The sequence below is a fragment of the Oncorhynchus nerka genome, linkage group LG20 (genome assembly GCF_034236695.1).
Source record: "Oncorhynchus nerka isolate Pitt River linkage group LG20, Oner_Uvic_2.0, whole genome shotgun sequence".
Classification (NCBI taxonomy): domain Eukaryota; kingdom Metazoa; phylum Chordata; class Actinopteri; order Salmoniformes; family Salmonidae; genus Oncorhynchus; species Oncorhynchus nerka.
The window spans coordinates 85769751-85788993 of record NC_088415.1 but is presented as its reverse complement, the minus strand read 5'-3'; the positions used below and the strand labels follow the sequence as shown (position 1 = coordinate 85788993).

The following is a 19243-nucleotide window of genomic DNA, read 5'->3' as shown; positions in this document are numbered from 1 at the left end:
CTCCCCACCCCCTCCCTCCCCCCATCCTTCCCTCCCCCTCTCTCCCCCTCTCCCCCCTCTCCTCCCCCCCCCACCACTCCCTCTGCTTATCCTTCTCCCCCTCTCCTCCCCCTCCTCCCCCCTCTCCTCCCCCCCTCCCTCCCCCCACCACTCCCTCTGCTTATCCTTCTCCCCCTCCTCCCCTCCCCCTCTCCTCCCCCCACCACTCCCTCTGCTTATCCTTCTCCCCCTCTCCTCCCCCTCCCCCCTCTCTCCTCCCCCCTCCCCCACCACTCCCTCTGCTTATCCTTCTCCCCCCCTCTCCTCCCCCTCTCCCCTCTCTCCCCCACCACTCCCTCTGCTTATCCTTCTCCCCCTCTCCCCCTCTCCCCCTCTCCCCCTCTCCCCCCCCCCCCCACTCCCTCTGCTTATCCTTCTCCCCCCTCCCCTCCCCCCCCCTCTCCCCTCTCTCCCCCCCCACCACTCCCTCTGCTTATCCTTCTCCCCCTCTCCCCCCCCCCCCACCACTCCCTCTGCTTATCCTTCTCCCCCTCTCCTCCCCCCCCACCCCCCTCCCTGCTTATCCTTCTCCCCCCTCTCCCCTCCCCCCCCCCACTCCCTCTGCTTATCCTTCTCCCCCTCTCCTCCCCCTCTCCCCCTCTCCTCCCCCCACCACTCCCTCTGCTTATCCTTCTCCTCCCCCCCTCCACTCCCCCCCACTCCCTGCTTATCCTTCTCCCCCTCTCCTCCCCCACCACTCCCTCTGCTTATCCTTCTCCCCCTCTCCTCCCCCCCACCACTCCCCCCCCACTCCCTCTGCTTATCCTTCTCCCCCTCTCCTCCCCCCCACCACTCCCCCTGCTTATCCTTCTCCCCCTCCCCCACCACTCCCCCCCTCTCCTCCCCCCCCCCACCACTCCCCCTGCTTATCCTTCTCCCCCCCCCACCACTCCCCCACCCCCTCTCCCCCTCTCCCCCTCCCCCCCCACCACTCCCCCTGCTTATCCTTCTCCCCCTCTCCTCCCCCTCTCCCCCCACTCTCCTCCCCCCCCCCACTCCCCCTCTGCTTATCCTTCTCCCCCCTCTCCTCCCCCCCTCCCCTCTCCCCCCCCCCACTCCCTCTGCTTATCCTTCTCCCCCTCCCCCTCTCCTCCCCCCCCACCACTCCCTCTGCTTATCCTTCTCCCCCTCCCTCCCCCCACTCTCCCCTCTCCCCCTCCCCCCCCACTCCCTCTGCTTATCCTTCTCCCCCTCTCCCCCCCCCACTCCCCCCCACTCCCTCTGCTTATCCTTCTCCCCCTCTCCCCCCCCCCCCACCACTCCCCTGCTTATCCTTCTCCCCCTCTCCTCCCCCCACCACTCCCCCTGCTTATCCTTCTCCCCCTCTCCTCCCCCCACTCCCCCTCTCCTCCCCCCACCACTCCCTCTGCTTATCCTTCTCCCCCTCTCCTCCCCTCTCCCCCTCTCCTCCCCCCCCACCACTCCCTCTGCTTATCCTTCTCCCCCTCTCCTCCCCCCCCCCCACCACTCCCTCTGCTTATCCTTCTCCCCCCTCTCTCCTCCCCCCCCCCACTCCCCTGCTTATCCTTCTCCCCCTCCCCCCCTCCCCCCCCACTCCCTCCCTCCCCCCCCCACCACCCCTCTGCTTATCCTTCTCCCCCTCTCCTCCCCCTCTCCCCCCTCTCCCCCCACCACTCCCTCTGCTTATCCTTCTCTCCCCTCCCCTCCCCTCCCCCCACCACTCATTTACATTTACATTTAAGTCATTTAGCAGACGCTCTTATCCTATGCTTATCCTTCTCCCCCCTCTCCTCTTCTCCCCCCCCCCTCTCCTCCCCCCACCACTCTCTCTGCTTATCCTTCTCCCCCTCTTCTCCCCCCCACCACTCCCTCTGCTTATCCTTCTCCCCTCCTCTCCCCTCCCCCACCACTCTCTCTGCTTATCCTTCTCCCCCTCTTCTTCCCCCTCTTCTCCCTCTCTCCCCCCCTCTTCTTCTCCCTCTTCTCCCTCTTCTCCCTCTCCCCCTCTTCTTCCCCCTCTTCTCCCTCTTCTCCCTCTCCCCCTCTTCTCCCTCCTCTTCTCTCCCTCTCTCCCCTCCTCTTCTACCCCCTCTTCTCCCTCTCCCTCCACTACTCCCTCCTCTTCTACCCCCTTCTCCCTCCTCTTCTACCCCTCTTCTCCCTCTTCTCCCTCACCCCCCTCTTCTCCCTCTCCCCTCACTACTCCCTCCTCTTCACCCTGCTCTTCTCCCTCTCCCTCCACTACTCCTTCTCCCTCTTCTCCCTCTCCCCCTCTTCTCCATCCTCTTCTCCCTCTTCTCACTCTCCTCCCTCTCCCCCCACTACTCCCTCCTCTTCTACCCCCCTCTTCTCACTCTCCTCCCTCTCCTCCCTCTCCCCCCCCACTACTCCCTCCTTTTCTACCCCCTCTTCTCCCTCCCCCCCACTACTCCCTCCTCTTCTACCCCCTCTTCTTCTCCCTCTCCTGCCTCTTCTCCCTCTCCTCCCTCTTCTCCCTCACCCCCTCTTTTCACTCTCCTCCCTCTCCCCCACTACTCCCTCCTCTTCACCCTCCTCTTCTCCCTCTCCCCCACTACTCCTTCCTCTTCTACCCCTCTCCTCCCTCTTTTCCCTCTCCCCCACTACTCCCTCCTCTTCTACCCCTCTTCTCCCTCTCCTCCCTCAACCCCCTCTTCTCCCTCTCCTCCCTCTCCCCCACTACTCCCTCCTCTGCTACCCCTCTCTCCTCTTCTCCCTTCTCCCTCCCTCCCTCTTCTCCCTCACCCGCCTCTTCTCACTCTCCTCCTTCTACCCCCACTACTCCCTCCTCTTCACCCTCCTCTTCTCCCTCTGCCCCACTACTCCATCCTCTTATACCCCTCTCCTCCCTCTTCTCCCTCTCCCCACTACTCCTCCTCTTCTACCCCTCTTCTCCCTCTCCTCCCTCTTCTCCCACCCCCCTCTTCTCCCTCTCCTCCCCCTCTCCCCCACTACTCCCTCCTCTTCACCCTCCTCTTCTCCCTCTCCTCCCTCTTCTCCCTCTCCCCCACTACTCCCTCCTCTTCTACCCCCTCTTCTCCTCTCCTCCCTCTTCTCCCTCACCCCCTCTTCTCCCTCTCCTCCCTCTCCCCCACTACTCCCTCCTCTTCACCCTCCTCTTCTCCCTCTCCTCCCTCTTCTCCCTCTCCCCCCCCACTACTCCCTCCTCTTCTACCCCTATTCTCCCTCTCCTCCCTCTTCTCCCTCACCCCCTCTTCTCCATCTCCTCCCTCTCCCCCACTACTCCCTCCTCTTCACCCCCCTCTTCTCCCTCTCCTCCCTCTCCCCCACTACTCCCTCCTCTTCACCCTCCTCTTCTCCCTCTCGCCCCACTATTCCTTCCTCTTCTACCCCCTCTTCTCCCTCTCCCCCCTCTTCTCTCTCCTCTTCTCCCTCCCTCTCCCCTCTTCTCTCTCCTCTTCTCCCTCTCCTCCCTCTCCCCCTCTTCTCTCTCCCCAGTATTGATATATGGAAGAATGGTGCAACTCTTCTCCCTCTTCTCCCCTCTCCCCCTCTTCTCTCTCCTCTTCTCCCTCTTCTCCCTCTCCCCCTCTTCTCTCTCCTCTTCTCCCTCTCCTCCCTCTCCCCCTTCTCCTCCCTCCTCTTCTCCCTCTTATCCCTCTCCCCCGACTTCTCCCTCCTCTTATCCCTCTCCCCCTCTTCTACTTCCTTATCTCCCTCCTCTTCTCCCCCTCTTCTCCCTCCTCTTCTTCGCCCTCCACTTCTCCATCTTCTCCCTCCCCTCCTCCCAAATTCTCCCTCCCCTTCTCCCCCCTCTCCGTTCTCTTCTCCCAGCCAGGCCACCAGACTACAATGGCCAGGAGTCCCTACAGACTCCCTGTACTGTTATTACCGTCACTGGGCCTCCCGCTACCATTATTAACGTCACTGGGATTCAACACAATGAGCGCAGAGACCCTGAACATGCGCCAGTACAACATTCAGTACTCAATGTTTAGAAATGGCACAGGGAGCCATTGTTGACCGTGACTCAAAGGCATTTAAGATGGATGGTTGCCGGTTAACCCAAGTCCAGTGCTTTGGGAACAGGACCGGGAAGTGGAGGCTAGACGGTCGCAGGTTCAAATCCCCAGTCAGATGAGTCCTCTTGTGAGCCACGTAGTCTTTATTGATATATGGAAGTTGAGAATGGTGCAACCTCCCCCAGTGTTGATATATGGAAGTTGAGAATGGTGCAACCTCCCCCAGTGTTGATATATGGAAGTTGAGAATGGTGCAACCTCCCCCAGTATTGATATATGGAAGTTGAGAATGGTGGAACCTCCCCCAGTATTGATATATGGAAGTTGAGAATGGTGGAACCTCCCCCAGTATTGATATATGGAAGTTGAGAATGGTGGAACCTCCCCCAGTATTGATATATGGAAGTTGAGAATGGTGCAACCTCCCCCAGTGTTGATATATGGAAGTTGAGAATGGTGCAACCTCCCCCAGTGTTGATATATGGAAGTTGAGAATGGTGCAACCTCCCCCAGTATTGATATATGGAAGTTTGGGAATGGTGCAACCTCCCCCAGTGTTGATATATGGAAGTTGAGAATGGTGCAACCTCCCCCAGTGTTGATATATGGAAGTTGAGAATGGTGCAACCTCCCCCAGTATTGATATATGGAAGTTGAGAATGGTGCAACCTCCCCCAGTATTGATATATGGAAGTTGAGAATGGTGCAACCTCCCCAGTATTGATATATGGAAGTTGAGAATGGTGCAACCTCCCCCAGTGTTGATATATGGAAGTTGAGAATGGTGCAACCTCCCCATGGAAGTTGAGAATGGTGCAGTATTGATATATGGAAGTTGAGAATGGTGGAACCTCCCCAGTGTTGATATATGGAAGTTGAGAATGGTGCAACCTCCCCAGTATTGATATATGGAAGTTGAGAATGGTGCAACCTCCCCAGTGTTGATATATGGAAGTTGAGAATGGTGCAACCTCCCCAGTATTGATATATGGAAGTTGAGAATGGTGCAACCTCCCCAGTGTTGATATATGGAAGTTGAGAATGGTGCAACCTGAGAATGGTGCAACCTCCCCAGTGTTGATATATGGAAGTTGAGAATGGTGCAACCTCCCCCAGTATTGATATATGGAAGTTGAGAATGGTGCAAATGGTGCCTCCCCAGTATTGATATATGGAAGTTGAGAATGGTGCAACCTCCCCAGTGTTGATATATGGAAGTTGAGAATGGTGCAACCTCCCCCAGTATTGATATATGGAAGTTGAGAATGGTGCAACCTCCCCCAGTATTGATATATGGAAGTTGAGAATGGTGCAACCTCCCCCAGTGTTGATATATGGAAGTTGAGAATGGTGCAACCTCCCCAGTATTGATATATGGAAGTTGAGAATGGTGCAACCTCCCCAGTGTTGATATATGGAAGTTGAGAATGGTGCAACCTCCCCAGTATTGATATATGGAAGTTGAGAATGGTGCAACCTCCCCCAGTGTTGATATATGGAAGTTGAGAATGGTGCAACCTCCCCCAGTGTTGATATATGGAAGTTGAGAATGGTGCAACCTCCCCCAGTGCTACACATGGCATGTGTTTGTTCGCTACTCAGATATCTCATAGTATGAACCAGTGATGCAGATCAAACAGCATTTGTTCTCTTTTCAAATGCGTTTTCAACATGTCCCTGACCAAGTCTGTAATACCAACATGTTTCAAGCAGACCACCATAGTCCCTGTGCCCAAGAACACTAAGGTAACCTGCCTAAATTACTACCGAGCCGTAGCACTCACGTCTGTAGCCATGAAGTGCTTTGAAAGGCTGGTCATGGCTCACATCAACACCATTATCCCGGGGGCAAACTACCTGCCCTCCAGGACAGCTACAGCACCCGATGTCAAGGACAACAACCACCCGAGCCACTGCCTGTTCACCCCGCTATCATCCAGAAGGCGAGGTCAGTACAGGTGCATCAAAGCTGCGACTGAGAGACTGAAAAACAGCTTCTATCTCAAGGCCATCAGATTGTTAAATAGCCATCACTGGCACAGAGAGGCTGCTGCCCTATATACATAGACTTGAATCACCGGCCACTTTAATAAATGGAACACTAGTCACTTTAATAATGTTTACATATTTTGCATTACTTATCTCATATGTATATTCTCTATTCTATTCTACTGTATCTTAGTCTAGGCCGCTCTGACATTACTCACCTCATATGTATGTACTGTATTCTATCCTATTCTACTGTATCTTAGTCTATGCCGCTCTGACATTACTCACCTCATATGTATGTACTGTATTCTATCCTATTCTACTGTATCTTAGTCTATGCCGCTCTGACATTGCTCACCTCATATGTATGTACTGTATTCTATCCTATTCTACTGTATCTTAGTCTATGCTGCTCTGACATTACTCACCTCATATGTATGTACTGTATTCTATCCTATTCTACTGTATCTTAGTCTATGCCGCTCTGACATTGCTCATCCATATATTTATATATTCTTAATTCCATTATTTTATTTAGATTTGTGTGTATTGGGAATATGTTGTGAATTTGTTAAAGATTTTTATTTATTTAACCTTTTTTTTAACTAGGCAAGTCAGTTAAGAACAAATTGTTATTTACAATGACGGCCTAACCTGGACGACGCTGGGCCAATTGTGCGCCACCCTGTGGTTGTTAGATATTACTGCACTGTCGGAGCTAGAAACACAAGCATTTCGCTTATCCCGCAATAACATCTGCTAAACACACGTATATATGTCCAAGGACATGTATCCTAGGCTTGGCCCACACAGGCCTATAGCTTCCGTTCTACTGTCATTAAGTTCCCAACACGTCCATACTGACGTTAGCTCTGGTCAACTCTGGGCCTTAGACAAACACAGCCATCTGAATGATGTTAGCGAGAGTGGCTTTGCAGGCTAGTGTTGCATCCAAGTGCCGGTAGGAAACTCGAACTCATGTGCCACGGTGAATGACGGAATTACTGACACAGATGAGAGAATTGACCTACATTACAGATCTAGGTCTATATGTTGAGTCTGGGTAGGTGTGGTGTTTAGTCTGGGTAGGTGTGGTGTGTTTAGTCTAGGTAGGTGTGGTGTGTTTAGTCTAGGTAGGTGTGGTGTGTTTAGTCTAGGTAGGTGTGGTGTGTTTAGTCTAGGTAGGTGTGGTGTGTTTAGTCTAGTTAGGTTTGGTGTGTTTAGTCTAGGTAGGTGTGGTGTGTTTAGTCTAGGTAGGTGTGGTGTGTTTAGTCTAGGTAGGTGTGGTGTGTTTAGTCTAGTTAGGTGTGGTGTGTTTAGTCTAGTTAGGTGTGGTGTGTTTATTCTAGTTAGGTGTGGTGTGTTTAGTCTAGTTAGGTGTGGTGTGTTTCGTCTTCGTAGGTGTGGTGTGTTTAGTCTAGTTAGGTGTGGTGTGTTTATTCTAGTTAGGTGTGGCGTGTTTAGTCTAGTTAGATGTGGTGTGTTTAGTCTAGGTAGGTGTGGTGTGTTTTGTCTAGTTAGGTGTGGTGTGTTTAGTCTTCGTAGGTGTGGTGTGTTTAGTCTTCGTAGGTGTGGTGTGTTTAGTCTTCGTAGGTGTGGTGTGTTTCGTCTAGTTAGGTGTGGTGTGTTTCGTCTAGTTAGGTGTGGTGTGTTTCGTCTAGTTAGGTGTGGTGTGTTTAGTCTTCGTAGGTGTGGTGTGTTTAGTCTAGTTAGGTTTGGTGTGTTTAGTCTAGTTAGGTGTGGTGTGTTTATTCTAGTTAGGTGTGGTGTGTTTATTCTAGTTAGGTGTGGTGTGTTTAGTCTTCGTAGGTGTGGTGTGTTTAGTCTTCGTAGGTGTGGTGTTTTTAGTCTAGTTAGGTGTGGTGTGTTTCGTCTAGTTAGGTGTGCTGATTCTGTGGACCAATGCCAGAGGCATTGTCAGGAGGCTGGGATCTTACCAGTGAATTATCACCCAAGGAGGAAGTGGGAGGGAGGGAGGGGTTGGCAACAGGCATGGCGCTACACTATGATAGAGTGAGGAGTTGTTTATCTTAGTCACTGTGTGGGCCAGCCAGACAGTCAGGTTTTATCCCTTTATTTTCCCAACTGTCGCCAGAAGAGAATCGGCTTGAAAATAGAGAGGAAGCAGACACAAAAAGATAAACAGAGACACGCTCACGTATTTCAGAGAAGTTTTGTGAAGTTTCAAGTTTTGTGAAGTTTATACTGTACGTGTGGCATTGCCTTTGCAAGAATGGGGCTATGCTGCTCTGAGACCAAGGAGAAATCCTTTGGGATGCTTACGCACTGGAAACAGGTGAGTTTGTTTTGCTAGAGTCTCTACTCTCATTCCAGTTAAGTTATGAAATTGCTTAAAACAACTTGTACAAAAGTAGGGACTTGTGCATTGTCAGATTGTATGAATGGATGTGGGTCATACACTTGTGCTGCCATTATAATTAATTAAAACGTTCACTTCACTTTAAACGTTGGTCTTTTGAAGTCCATTCAAGTACAATAGTTTGTCTGTTGGCTTTGATTTTTATATTCATGGATCATATTGTAATCAATTGCATAATAACAGATTATATCTTCTATTAAATACCAAAGAACTTCTCAGTGGGTTGGCATTAGGCTACGTCCAGGGATTTAGATTCTGCGTTTCCGATTTTGTGTCTTTCTTCTAGCTAGAGGGTCAGTCAGTCACACAACGGTTATGTTTTGAAGACCGGGGCCAGTCGGAACATAATCTCATATTGTGTTTCAAACTTGGAAAAACTTGTTCACCAGTTAATAAGAAGAGTAGTCATTGAACATGCCAGTCTTTCGCAGACACTCAACGCGCTATAGCCTACAATGTAAGGGGGAAACTATCAATGTGCATTCATGCACACAACATAATGTACTGTGTGGAATGGATAGGGGTTATGTGAAAAGAATACATTGACATTATTGCAACAATGAGCCTGTTGAAAGCTCTGAGGTTTTTCCATAGCCTGCAGTGGCACACACCTTAGCACTGCCTACTTTGAATAATGCACTTGTGGACTATTCAGTGTGTTATGACATACTGTATGTTCACTTAACACTGTGTTACTATTCAGGACTCAAATGTACACTCCATTTCTGGCAGCTCCAAACAACAAGGTATTGTTTCCAGTGTGTGTCCACAAGTGTCTCACAAGAGTGTGTGTCCACAAGTGTCTCACAAGAGTGTGTGTCCACAAGTGTCTCACAAGAGTGTGTGTCCACAAGTGTCTCACAAGAGTGTGTGTCCACAAGTGTCTCACAAGAGTGTGTGTCCACAAGTGTCTCACAAGAGTGTGTGTCCACAAGTGTCTCACAAGAGTGTGTTCCCCCAGTCCAACAAAACAGGATGTGTGAGTGATGGCGCACGTTGAGTAGTGTGTCCTATCGAACACACTGTGTCCTATCGAACACACTCATATTCCTGTCATCCTGTGTCAACATATAGTACATACAGATGTCAGTACGACCACCGTACGTCTATATGACTACTGTATGTCTATATGACTACTGTATGTCTATACGACCACCGTACGTCTATATGACTACTGTACGTCTATACGACCACCGTACGTCTATATGACTACTGTACGTCTATATGACTACTGTACGTCTATATGACTACTGTATGTCTATATGACTACTGTACGTCTATATGACTACTGTATGTCTATACGACCACCGTACGTCTATATGACTACTGTATATCTATATGACTACTGTACGCTATATGACTACTGTACGTCTATATGACTACTGTATGTCTATATGACTACTGTACGACTATATGACTACTGTACGTCTATACGACCACCGTACGTCTATATGACTACTGTACGTCTATATGACTGCTGTACGTCTATATGACTACTGTACGTCTATACGACCACCGTACGTCTATATGACTACTGTATGTCTATATGACTACTATATGTCTATATGACTACTATATGTCTATATGACTACTGTATGTCTATATGACTACTGTATGTCTATATGACTACTGTACGTCTATACGACCACCGTACGTCTATATGACTACTGTACGTCTATATGACTACTGTACGTCTATATGACTACTGTATGTCTATATGACTACTGTATGTCTATATGACTACTATATGTCTATATGACTACTGTATGTCTATATGACTACTGAATATCCGTTTAGGATTTCAACATTTCCAGTTGGGGAAGTTTCATGGGGTTTCTTTGGATTGATACACTGTCTCTGACAGTTGGGTTTGTAGTTGAGTGAGGGCAAAGTGTTGATTTATGCACTGTCTCTGACAGTTGTGTTTGTAGTTGAGTGAGGGCAAAGTGTTGATTTATGTACTGTCTCTGACAGTTGGGTTTGTAGTTGAGTGAGGGCAAAGTGTTGATTTATGCACTGTCTCTGACAGTTGGGTTTGTAGTTGAGTGAGGGCAAAGTGTTGATTTATGCACTGTCTCTGACAGTTGGGTTTGTAGTTGAGTGAGGGCAAAGTGTTGATTTATGCACTGTCTCTGACAGTTGGGTTTGTAGTTGAGTGAGGGCAACGGGTTGATTTATGCACTGTCTCTGACAGTTGGGTTTGTAGTTGAGTGAGGGCAAAGTGTTGATTTATGCACTGTCTCTGACAGTTGGGTTTGTAGTTGAGTGAGGGCAAAGTGTTGATTTATGCACTGTCTCTGACAGTTGGGTTTGTAGTTGAGTGAGGGCAAAGTGTTGATTTATGAAAGACGGACGGGCTTCTTTTTTTTTTTGCACTGAAGGTTGTGTTCAGGTTCCAGTCAAGGGGAAATAACAGTATGACGGCCATTCAATGCTGAAAGAGGAGCGCTTTTTTTACCCGAAACAACTAGAACCTCTTAGATTGTGTAAATTAGCTGCAGGGTATTTGATTGGCTATTTTTCAGATGACCATATTACTTCTCATATTTGGATTGAAGTTAAGTAGTGTCAATGAAATAAACGTATAAATAGAAGACACACAGAGTAGACACGTGTACAGACACAAATTTAGAGATTCAGATGAAGCAAAGGACCTGCAGGCTAGAGGACCTGCAGACTAGAGGCCCTGCAGGCTAGAGGCCCTGCAGACTAGAGGCCCTGCAGACTAGAGGCCCTGCAGACTAGAGGCCCTGCAGACTAGAGGACCTGCAGACTAGAGGCCCTGCAGACTAGAGGCCCTGCAGACTAGAGGCCCTGCAGTGGCTAGAGGACCTGCAGACTAGAGGACCTGCAGACTAGGGGACCTGCAGACTAGAGGACCTGCAGTGGCTGGAGGACCTGCAGTGGCTGGAGGACCTGCATCGGCTAGAGGACCTGCAGACTAGAGGACCTGCAGTGGCTAGAGGACCTGCAGACTAGAGGACCTGCAGTGGCTAGAGGACCTGCAGTGGCTAGAGGACCTGCAGACTAGAGGACCTGCAGTGGCTAGAGAACCTGCAGTGGCTAGAGGACCTGCAGACTAGAGGACCTGCAGTGGCTAGAGGACCTGCAGTGGCTAGAGGACCTGCAGTGGCTAGAGGACCTGCAGTGGCTAGAGGACCTGCAGACTAGAGGACCTGCAGACTAGAGGACATGCAGTGGCTAGAGGACCTGCAGACTAGAGGACCTGCAGACTAGAGGACCTGCAGACTAGAGGACCTGCAGTGGCTAGAGGACCTGCAATGGCTGGAGGACCTGCAGTGGCTTCACTCAGCTGTGTAATGTGTGCGTGCGTGTGAGCGTGATGTGTCCAATTTGTAAGTCGCTCTGGATAAGAGCGTCTGCTAAATTACTTAAATGTAATGTAAATGTGTTTGGAGGGAAGACCTCTGTGAGAGCACCTGTGCAGTGCACGTGATTCTGTTGCCATGGCTTTCAGGTTGTCGTGTAATTGGTTGTTGCTGATTTGTGAGACCTGTGTTTTCTCCCTCTACCCAGCCCTCTCATTCCCTCCCACCATCTTTCTCTCCTTGTGTTGCAGTGTTTGTAGTGAAAAACAAACAAGTAGTCTGGTAACTCCATTAACAACACCCCATACTTCTCAATGGATATAAAATAACAGTAAACATTGATGGCGCTAGACATATTAAGACGAATGAAGACTGTGTCTGTTGGGGACTAAAAGTGAGGAGTGAGGGAAAGGAGGGGGTAAGAGAGGGAAAGGAGGGGGTAAGGAGGGGGTAAGAGAGGGAAAGGAGGGGGTAAGAGAGGGAAAGGAGGGGGTAAGAGAAGGAAAGGAGGGGGTAAGAGAGGGAAAGGAGGGGGTAAGAGAGGGAAAGGAGGGGGTAAGAGAGGGAAAGGAGGGGGTGAGAGAAGGAAAGGGAGAATGGGAGAGGAGGGAGGGAGAGAGAGAAGCAGTAGTTTGGTTGAATACCTACTGCTGTAGTTTGGTTGAATACCAACTGCAGTAGTTTGGTTGAATACATACTGCAGTAGTTTGGTTGAATATCTACTGCAGTAGTTTGGTTGAATATCTACTGCAGTAGTTTGGTTGAATATCTACTGCAGTAGTTTGGTTGAATATCTACTGCAGTAGTTTGGTTGAATACCTACTGCAGTAGTTTGGTTGAATACCTACTGCAGTAGTTTGGTTGAATACCTACTGCAGTAGTTTGGTTGAATCTGACCCTATGCTGTACATGTTTATCTAGAAATGGTTGATTTGTTTACCAAATATCTCAAAACAGGTCTGTCATAAAGCCTATACCCAATAAGAAGACATCATCCTTATATGGTATCAAACAAACAAGCCTATTCCCTTGGGGTCCAATACTCCCATGTCAACGGAAAGTTCCAGGAAACTCTTTATGCTACCCCCGGGACAGCCATATCCTGTTGGTCTCCATTGAGTATACCTAATACGGTGTCGTGTCATTTTCTGTTTCCCCTTTTAGATGTCTTGCTGGTCTATATGCAGTATATCTACAGTTAAATGGTGTCCTTTCATGTTACTCAGTTCATTGTCTTGCTGGTCTATATGCAGTATATCTACAGTTAAATGGTGTCCTTTCATGTTACTCAGTTCATTGTCTTGTTGGTCTATATGCAATATATCTACAGTTAAATGGTGTCCTTTCATGTTACTCAGTTCATTGTCTTGTTGGTCTATATGCAATATATCTACAGTTAAATGGTGTCCTTTCATGTTACTCAGTTCATTGTCTTGTTGGTCTATATGCAATATATCTACAGTTAAATGGTGTCCTTTCATGTTACTCAGTTCATTGTCTTGTTGGTCTATATGCAATATATCTACAGTTAAATGGTGTCCTTTCATGTTACTCAGTTCATTGTCTTGTTGGTCTATATGCAGTATATCTACAGTTAAATGGTGTCCTTTCATGTTACTCAGTTCATTGTCTTGTTGGTCTATATGCAGTATATCTACAGTTAAATGGTGTCCTTTCATGTTACTCAGTTCATTGTCTTGTTGGTCTATATGCAGTATATCTACAGTTAAATGGTGTCCGGTCATGTTACTCAGTTCATTGTCTTGTTGGTCTATATGCAGTATATCTACAGTTAAATGGTGTCCTTTCATGTTACTCAGTTCATTGTCTTGTTGGTCTATATGCAGTATATCTACAGTTAAATGGTGTCCTTTCATGTTACTCAGTTCATTGTCTTGTTGGTCTATATGCAATATATCTACAGTTAAATGGTGTCCGGTCATGTTACTCAGTTCATTGTCTTGTTGGTCTATATGCAGTATATCTACAGTTAAATGGTGTCCTTTCATGTTACTCAGTTCATTGTCTTGTTGGTCTATATGCAATATATCTACAGTTAAATGGTGTCCTTTCATGTTACTCAGTTCATTGTCTTGTTGGTCTATATGCAGTATATCTACAGTTAAATGGTGTCCGGTCATGTTACTCAGTTCATTGTCTTGTTGGTCTATATGCAGTATATCTACAGTTAAATGGTGTCCGGTCATGTTACTCAGTTCAGTGTCTTGTTGGTCTATATGCAGTATATCTACAGTTAAATGGTGTCCGGTCATGTTACTCAGTTCAGTGTCTTGTTGGTCTATATGCAGTATATCTACAGTTAAATGGTTTCCTTTCATGTTACTCAGTTCAGTGTCTTGTTGGTCTATATGCAGTATATCTACAGTTAAATGGTTTCCTTTCATGTTACTCAGTTCAGTGTCTTGTTGGTCTATATGCAGTATATCTACAGTTAAATGGTTTCCTTTCATGTTACTCAGTTCATTGTCTTGTTGGTCTATATGCAGTATATCTACAGTTAAATGGTTTCCTTTCATGTTACTCAGTTCATTGTCTTGTTGGTCTATATGCAGTATATCTACAGTTAAATGGTTTCCTTTCATGTTACTCAGTTCATTGTCTTGTTGGTCTATATGCAATATATCTACAGTTAAATGGTGTCCGGTCATGTTACTCAGTTCATTGTCTTGTTGGTCTATATGCAATATATCTACAGTTAAATGGTTTCCTTTCATGTTACTCAGTTCATTGTCTTGTTGGTCTATATGCAGTATATCTACAGTTAAATGGTGTCCGGTCATGTTACTCAGTTCATTGTCTTGTTGGTCTATATGCAGTATATCTACAGTTAAATGGTTTCCTTTCATGTTACTCAGTTCATTGTCTTGTTGGTCTAACACAGCAGTTATCAAAGCTTGATGATTAGTTGATGATTTAAATCAGCTGATTTAAATCCCTTGGGATCCCGAGGACTGAGTTTGGGAAACGCTGGTGTACGTGTCGTGTATCTAACCTAGTGTTGTCCTCATTTCCTATTGGTTTTCATACAGTCTATATAATAATATAACAACAATATATGCCATTTCAGTAAACGCTTTTATCCAAAGTGACTTAGTGATGCGTGCATACATTTTATATACGAGTAGGCCCGGGAAACGAACCCACTTTCCTGGAATTGCAAGCTCCATGCTCTACCAACTGAGATACAGAGTCTAAATGGCTATCTAACATGGTGTTGTGTCATTTTGTGTCTCCCCAGTTCAAGAGGATGTTGAACCGGGAGCTGACGCACCTGTCGGAGATGAGTCGCTCCGGCAACCAGGTGTCAGAGTTCATCTCCAACACCTTCCTAGGTAAGTCAACACACACACACTATTACATACAGTACAAGTACACTTGAAACTAAATAACACATATTATTTATTCCACTGCTGTGCTGATGGACAATAAATGTTCCTCCTCGACCTGAATGGGGATGTTTTGGCTATTATTGGCTTCTCCACCGAGAGAATGAGAAAGAAGGAATACCTGATTAAGCAGGAGGAGGGGAAAGGCTGGAGGGACAGAGAGAGAAAGAGATGTTGCAGAGTGGGGTATCGTGTGGAGTTGCTCTGCACTAGTTTCAAACCAGTCTGATCTGGTCTGCTGGAGAGTTCCCTCTCTCACTGCAGAGAGAGGGAGACCTTCTACCCTTCCCAGGGACTCTGGAGTGTTCCCTCTCTCACTGCATGGAGGGGGAGAGGGAGAGGGAGACCTTCTACCCTTCCCAGGGACTCTGGAGTGTTCCCTCTCTCACTGCATGGAGGGGGAGAGGGAGACCTTCTACCCTTCCCAGGGACTCTGGAGTGTTCCCTCTCTCACTGCATGGAGGGGGAGAGGGAGACCTTCTACCCTTCCCAGGGACTCTGGAGTGTTCCCTCTGTCACTGCAGGGAGAGGGAGAGGGAGACCTTCTGCCCTTCCCAGGGACTCTGGAGTGTTCCCTCTCTCACTGCATAGAGAGGGAGAGGGAGACCTTCTACCCTTCCCAGGGACTCTGGAGTGTTCCCTCTCTCACTGCATAGAGAGGGAGAGGGAGACCTTCTACCCTTCCCAGGGACTCTGGAGTGTTCTCTCTCACTGCAGAGAGAGGGAGAGGGAGACCTTCTACCCTTCCCAGGGACTCTGGAGTGTTCCCTCTCTCACTGCAGAGAGAGGGAGACCTTCTACCCTTCCCAGGGACTCTGGAGTGTTCCCTCTCTCACTGCATGGAGGGGGAGAGGGAGACCTTCTACCCTTCCCAGGGACTCTGGAGTGTTCCCTCTCTCACTGCATGGAGGGGGAGAGGGAGACCTTCTACCCTTCCCAGGGACTCTGGAGTGTTCCCTCTGTCACTGCAGGGAGAGGGAGAGGGAGACCTTCTACCCTTCCCAGGGACTCTGGAGTGTTCCCTCTCTCACTGCATAGAGAGGGAGAGGGAGACCTTCTACCCTTCCCAGGGACTCTGGAGTGTTCCCTCTCTCACTGCATAGAGAGGGAGAGGGAGACATTCTACCCTTCCCAGGGACTCTGGAGTGTTCCCTCTCTCACTGCATAGAGAGGGAGAGGGAGACCTTCTACCCTTCCCAGGGACTCTGGAGTGTTCCCTCTCTCACTGCATAGAGAGGGAGAGGGAGAGGGAGACATTCTACCCTTCCCAGGGACTCTGGAGTGTTCCCTCTCTCACTGCATAGAGAGGGAGAGGGAGACCTTCTACCCTTCCCAGGGACTCTGGAGTGTTCCCTCTCTCACTGCAGAGAGAGGGAGAGGGAGACCTTCTACCCTTCCCAGGGACTCTGGAGTGTTCTCTCTCACTGCAGAGAGAGGGAGAGGGAGACCTTCTACCCTTCCCAGGGACTCTGGAGTGTTCCCTCTCTCACTGCAGAGAGAGGGAAAGGGAGACCTTCTACCCTTCCCAGGGACTCTGGAGTGTTCCTCTCTCACTGCAGAGAGGGAGAGGGAGACCTTCTACCCTTCCCAGGGACTCTGGAGTGTTCCCTCTCTCACTGCAGAGAGAGGGAGAGGGAGACCTTCTACCCTTCCCAGGGACTCTGGAGTGTTCCCTCTCTCACTGCAGGGAGAGGGAGAGGGAGACCTTCTACCCTTCCCAGGGACTCTGGAGTGTTCCCTCTCTCACTGCAGAGAGAGGGAAAGGGAGACCTTCTACCCTTCCCAGGGACTCTGGAGTGTTCCCTCTCTCACTGCAGAGAGAGGGAGAGGGAGACCTTCTACCCTTCCCAGGGACTCTGGAGTGTTCCCTCTCTCACTGCAGAGAGAGGGAGAGGGAGACCTTCTACCCTTCCCAGGGACTCTGGAGTGTTCCCTCTCTCACTGCAGGGAGAGGGAGACCTTCTACCCTTCCCAGGGACTCTGGAGTGTTCCCTCTCTCACTGCAAAGAGAGGGAGAGGGAGACCTTCTACCCTTCCCAGGGACTCTGGAGTGTTCCCTCTGTCACTGCAGGGAGAGGGAGAGGGAGACCTTCTACCCTTCCCAGGGACTCTGGAGTGTTCCCTCTCTCACTGCAGGGAGAGGGAGAGGGAGAGGGAAAGAAGGAATACAAAATTGTTTTGTGTTCTGCATTGATGCATGCACCTGTCAGGTTGAGGCAAACCATCTCTATGCCTCATAGAGAATAGAGTAGTGTGTGAAACAACACACCACGTGTTACTCACATGTAGCGCCTCAAGAGAGGTCACTTCACCGCCACCACAACAAGCCACCTGCATACTGCCCAGCCCCTCCTCCAAACTATTCTGCTTAATATGACACATTTCTACGGATTGTTATGGTTTGGGAAAAAAAGGCTTTTATTTATCCACAACAGTATTCAATCACTTTTCTTGTATTTATCCATAACAGTATTCGTTCACTTGTATTTATCCACAACAGTATTCATTCACTACTCTACTTGGAATTGATGCCTCATTAAATATTATAGGAAGTTCCAGGAATTTCTCAATAGCTGATTTGTAACAGGTTATTTCTTCGTCATAAGTCATTAATAAAGTGTTTGCTACTTGTTGGCTATTTGCTTCTGGGTGTTTCCTGGAGAATAACAGATAAGAGAAAAGGAGAGTTGCAGAGATGCGTGAGAGCTAGTAGAAGGGATTGATTACCATGCTAATTGAATGACTATCAGTAGACTGGAAGGAAGGTCTGGTCAGGGGTGTGACAAATGAAATGTGTGTCTGCAAGGAAACTAATACAGACCACTGATACATAGTCATATACAGATGTTGGATCTTAATTTGATCACCCTGCTGTTGAAGGAGATTTCCTACACAGCTGAAAATGCAAACTATTCAAGGTTTAAAAGGCTTCTAAAGTGTATAATATCCACTTAAAAATGTATCAGCCCATACAAAAATGTAAATGAATTATAATCCACACAATAATTCATCATGTACTGTTGTTGAAGGATTATTTTCCTGCTGTGAGAAACCAGTCAAATTAAGATCCTACATATATAGCATCCCTCTCACGTTTGTTGTTGGTATTTAAATAATAAATTAATGTGCCATATCGAGGTAGATGTCCATATGCACATAAATTGTGCTTTATAAATGTACATATCAATATAAATGTTATGCTCTGCGATCATGACTTCACCATTTGTTGTTTGCAAGTCTATATTTTCATTTCTCGGTGCAGTAATTGAACCTTCCTCCCTCCATCCCTCCCTCCCTGCAGACAAGCAGAATGAGTTGGAATTACCGTGCCCCATGGCCAAGACCAGAGAGTGGAAGAAGAGACCCCACCACCAGACCCAGCTGGAGGGTCAGGGGACCTTGACCCAGATCAGCGGGGTCCGGAAGCTCAGCCATTCCACTGGGCTCCAAGGCAGCAGCATCAGCCGCTTTGGGGTCAAGACAGATCAGGAGGACCTGCTGTCTAAGGTACTGGGGAAGTCTGTATTAATAAACACTATGGGCCTGCACAGGAGGATACACTGTTACACAATACATAGAAATGTATTGTCTAGCACTGGTATGACTGTCTTTCATATAGAATAGGGAATCATGTCATCTCTACTCATTCCATTTCTTTCTGCAACATTCAGAATGTTTCACCTCATTTAATTCACCCCAGAGGAGGTTTATTCTATTTAAATTCAATTTAAGAAATTGAGGGAACTTCAGATTCAAGACTCATTCAAAATAAATGGCACTTTTTGATTGGTAAATTGAAAATGTGAATCTCTCTCTCAGGACCTTGAGAACATCAACAAGTGGGGTTTGAACATCTTCAGGGTGGCCGAGCACTCCCACAACCGCCCGCTCACATGCACCATGTACACCATCTTCCAGGTCAGTGTTCTTCCTCTTTCTCTTCTTCCTCTTCCGTTACTGTCAGAGTGCAGTGTTTCCCCTGCAGGCGCACGCACGCACGCACACACACACACACACACACACACACCAGGGGTGATTCGCCAGCACACAGCCTATAGTAGTGTATATCAGTTGTCTGTGTTGACTTAATGTATCCTCATCTTCTGGGTGAGAATCTGAATGATCACTACTGTAGTA

General features: G+C 48.3%; 1 protein-coding gene across 1 annotated transcript in view; it reads left to right on the top strand.

Annotated features, from left to right (window-relative positions):
* The window catches only part of LOC115103335 (3',5'-cyclic-AMP phosphodiesterase 4B-like), an 80851-nt gene that overhangs the window by 53132 nt on the left and 8476 nt on the right, over positions 1-19243 (top strand). Inside the window, exons 9-11 of the mRNA XM_065006092.1 lie at positions 14959-15052; positions 18408-18613; positions 18926-19024. Of these exons, the coding sequence (XP_064862164.1) occupies positions 14959-15052; positions 18408-18613; positions 18926-19024 (399 nt within the window). The remainder of the gene's footprint in view (positions 1-14958; positions 15053-18407; positions 18614-18925; positions 19025-19243) is intronic.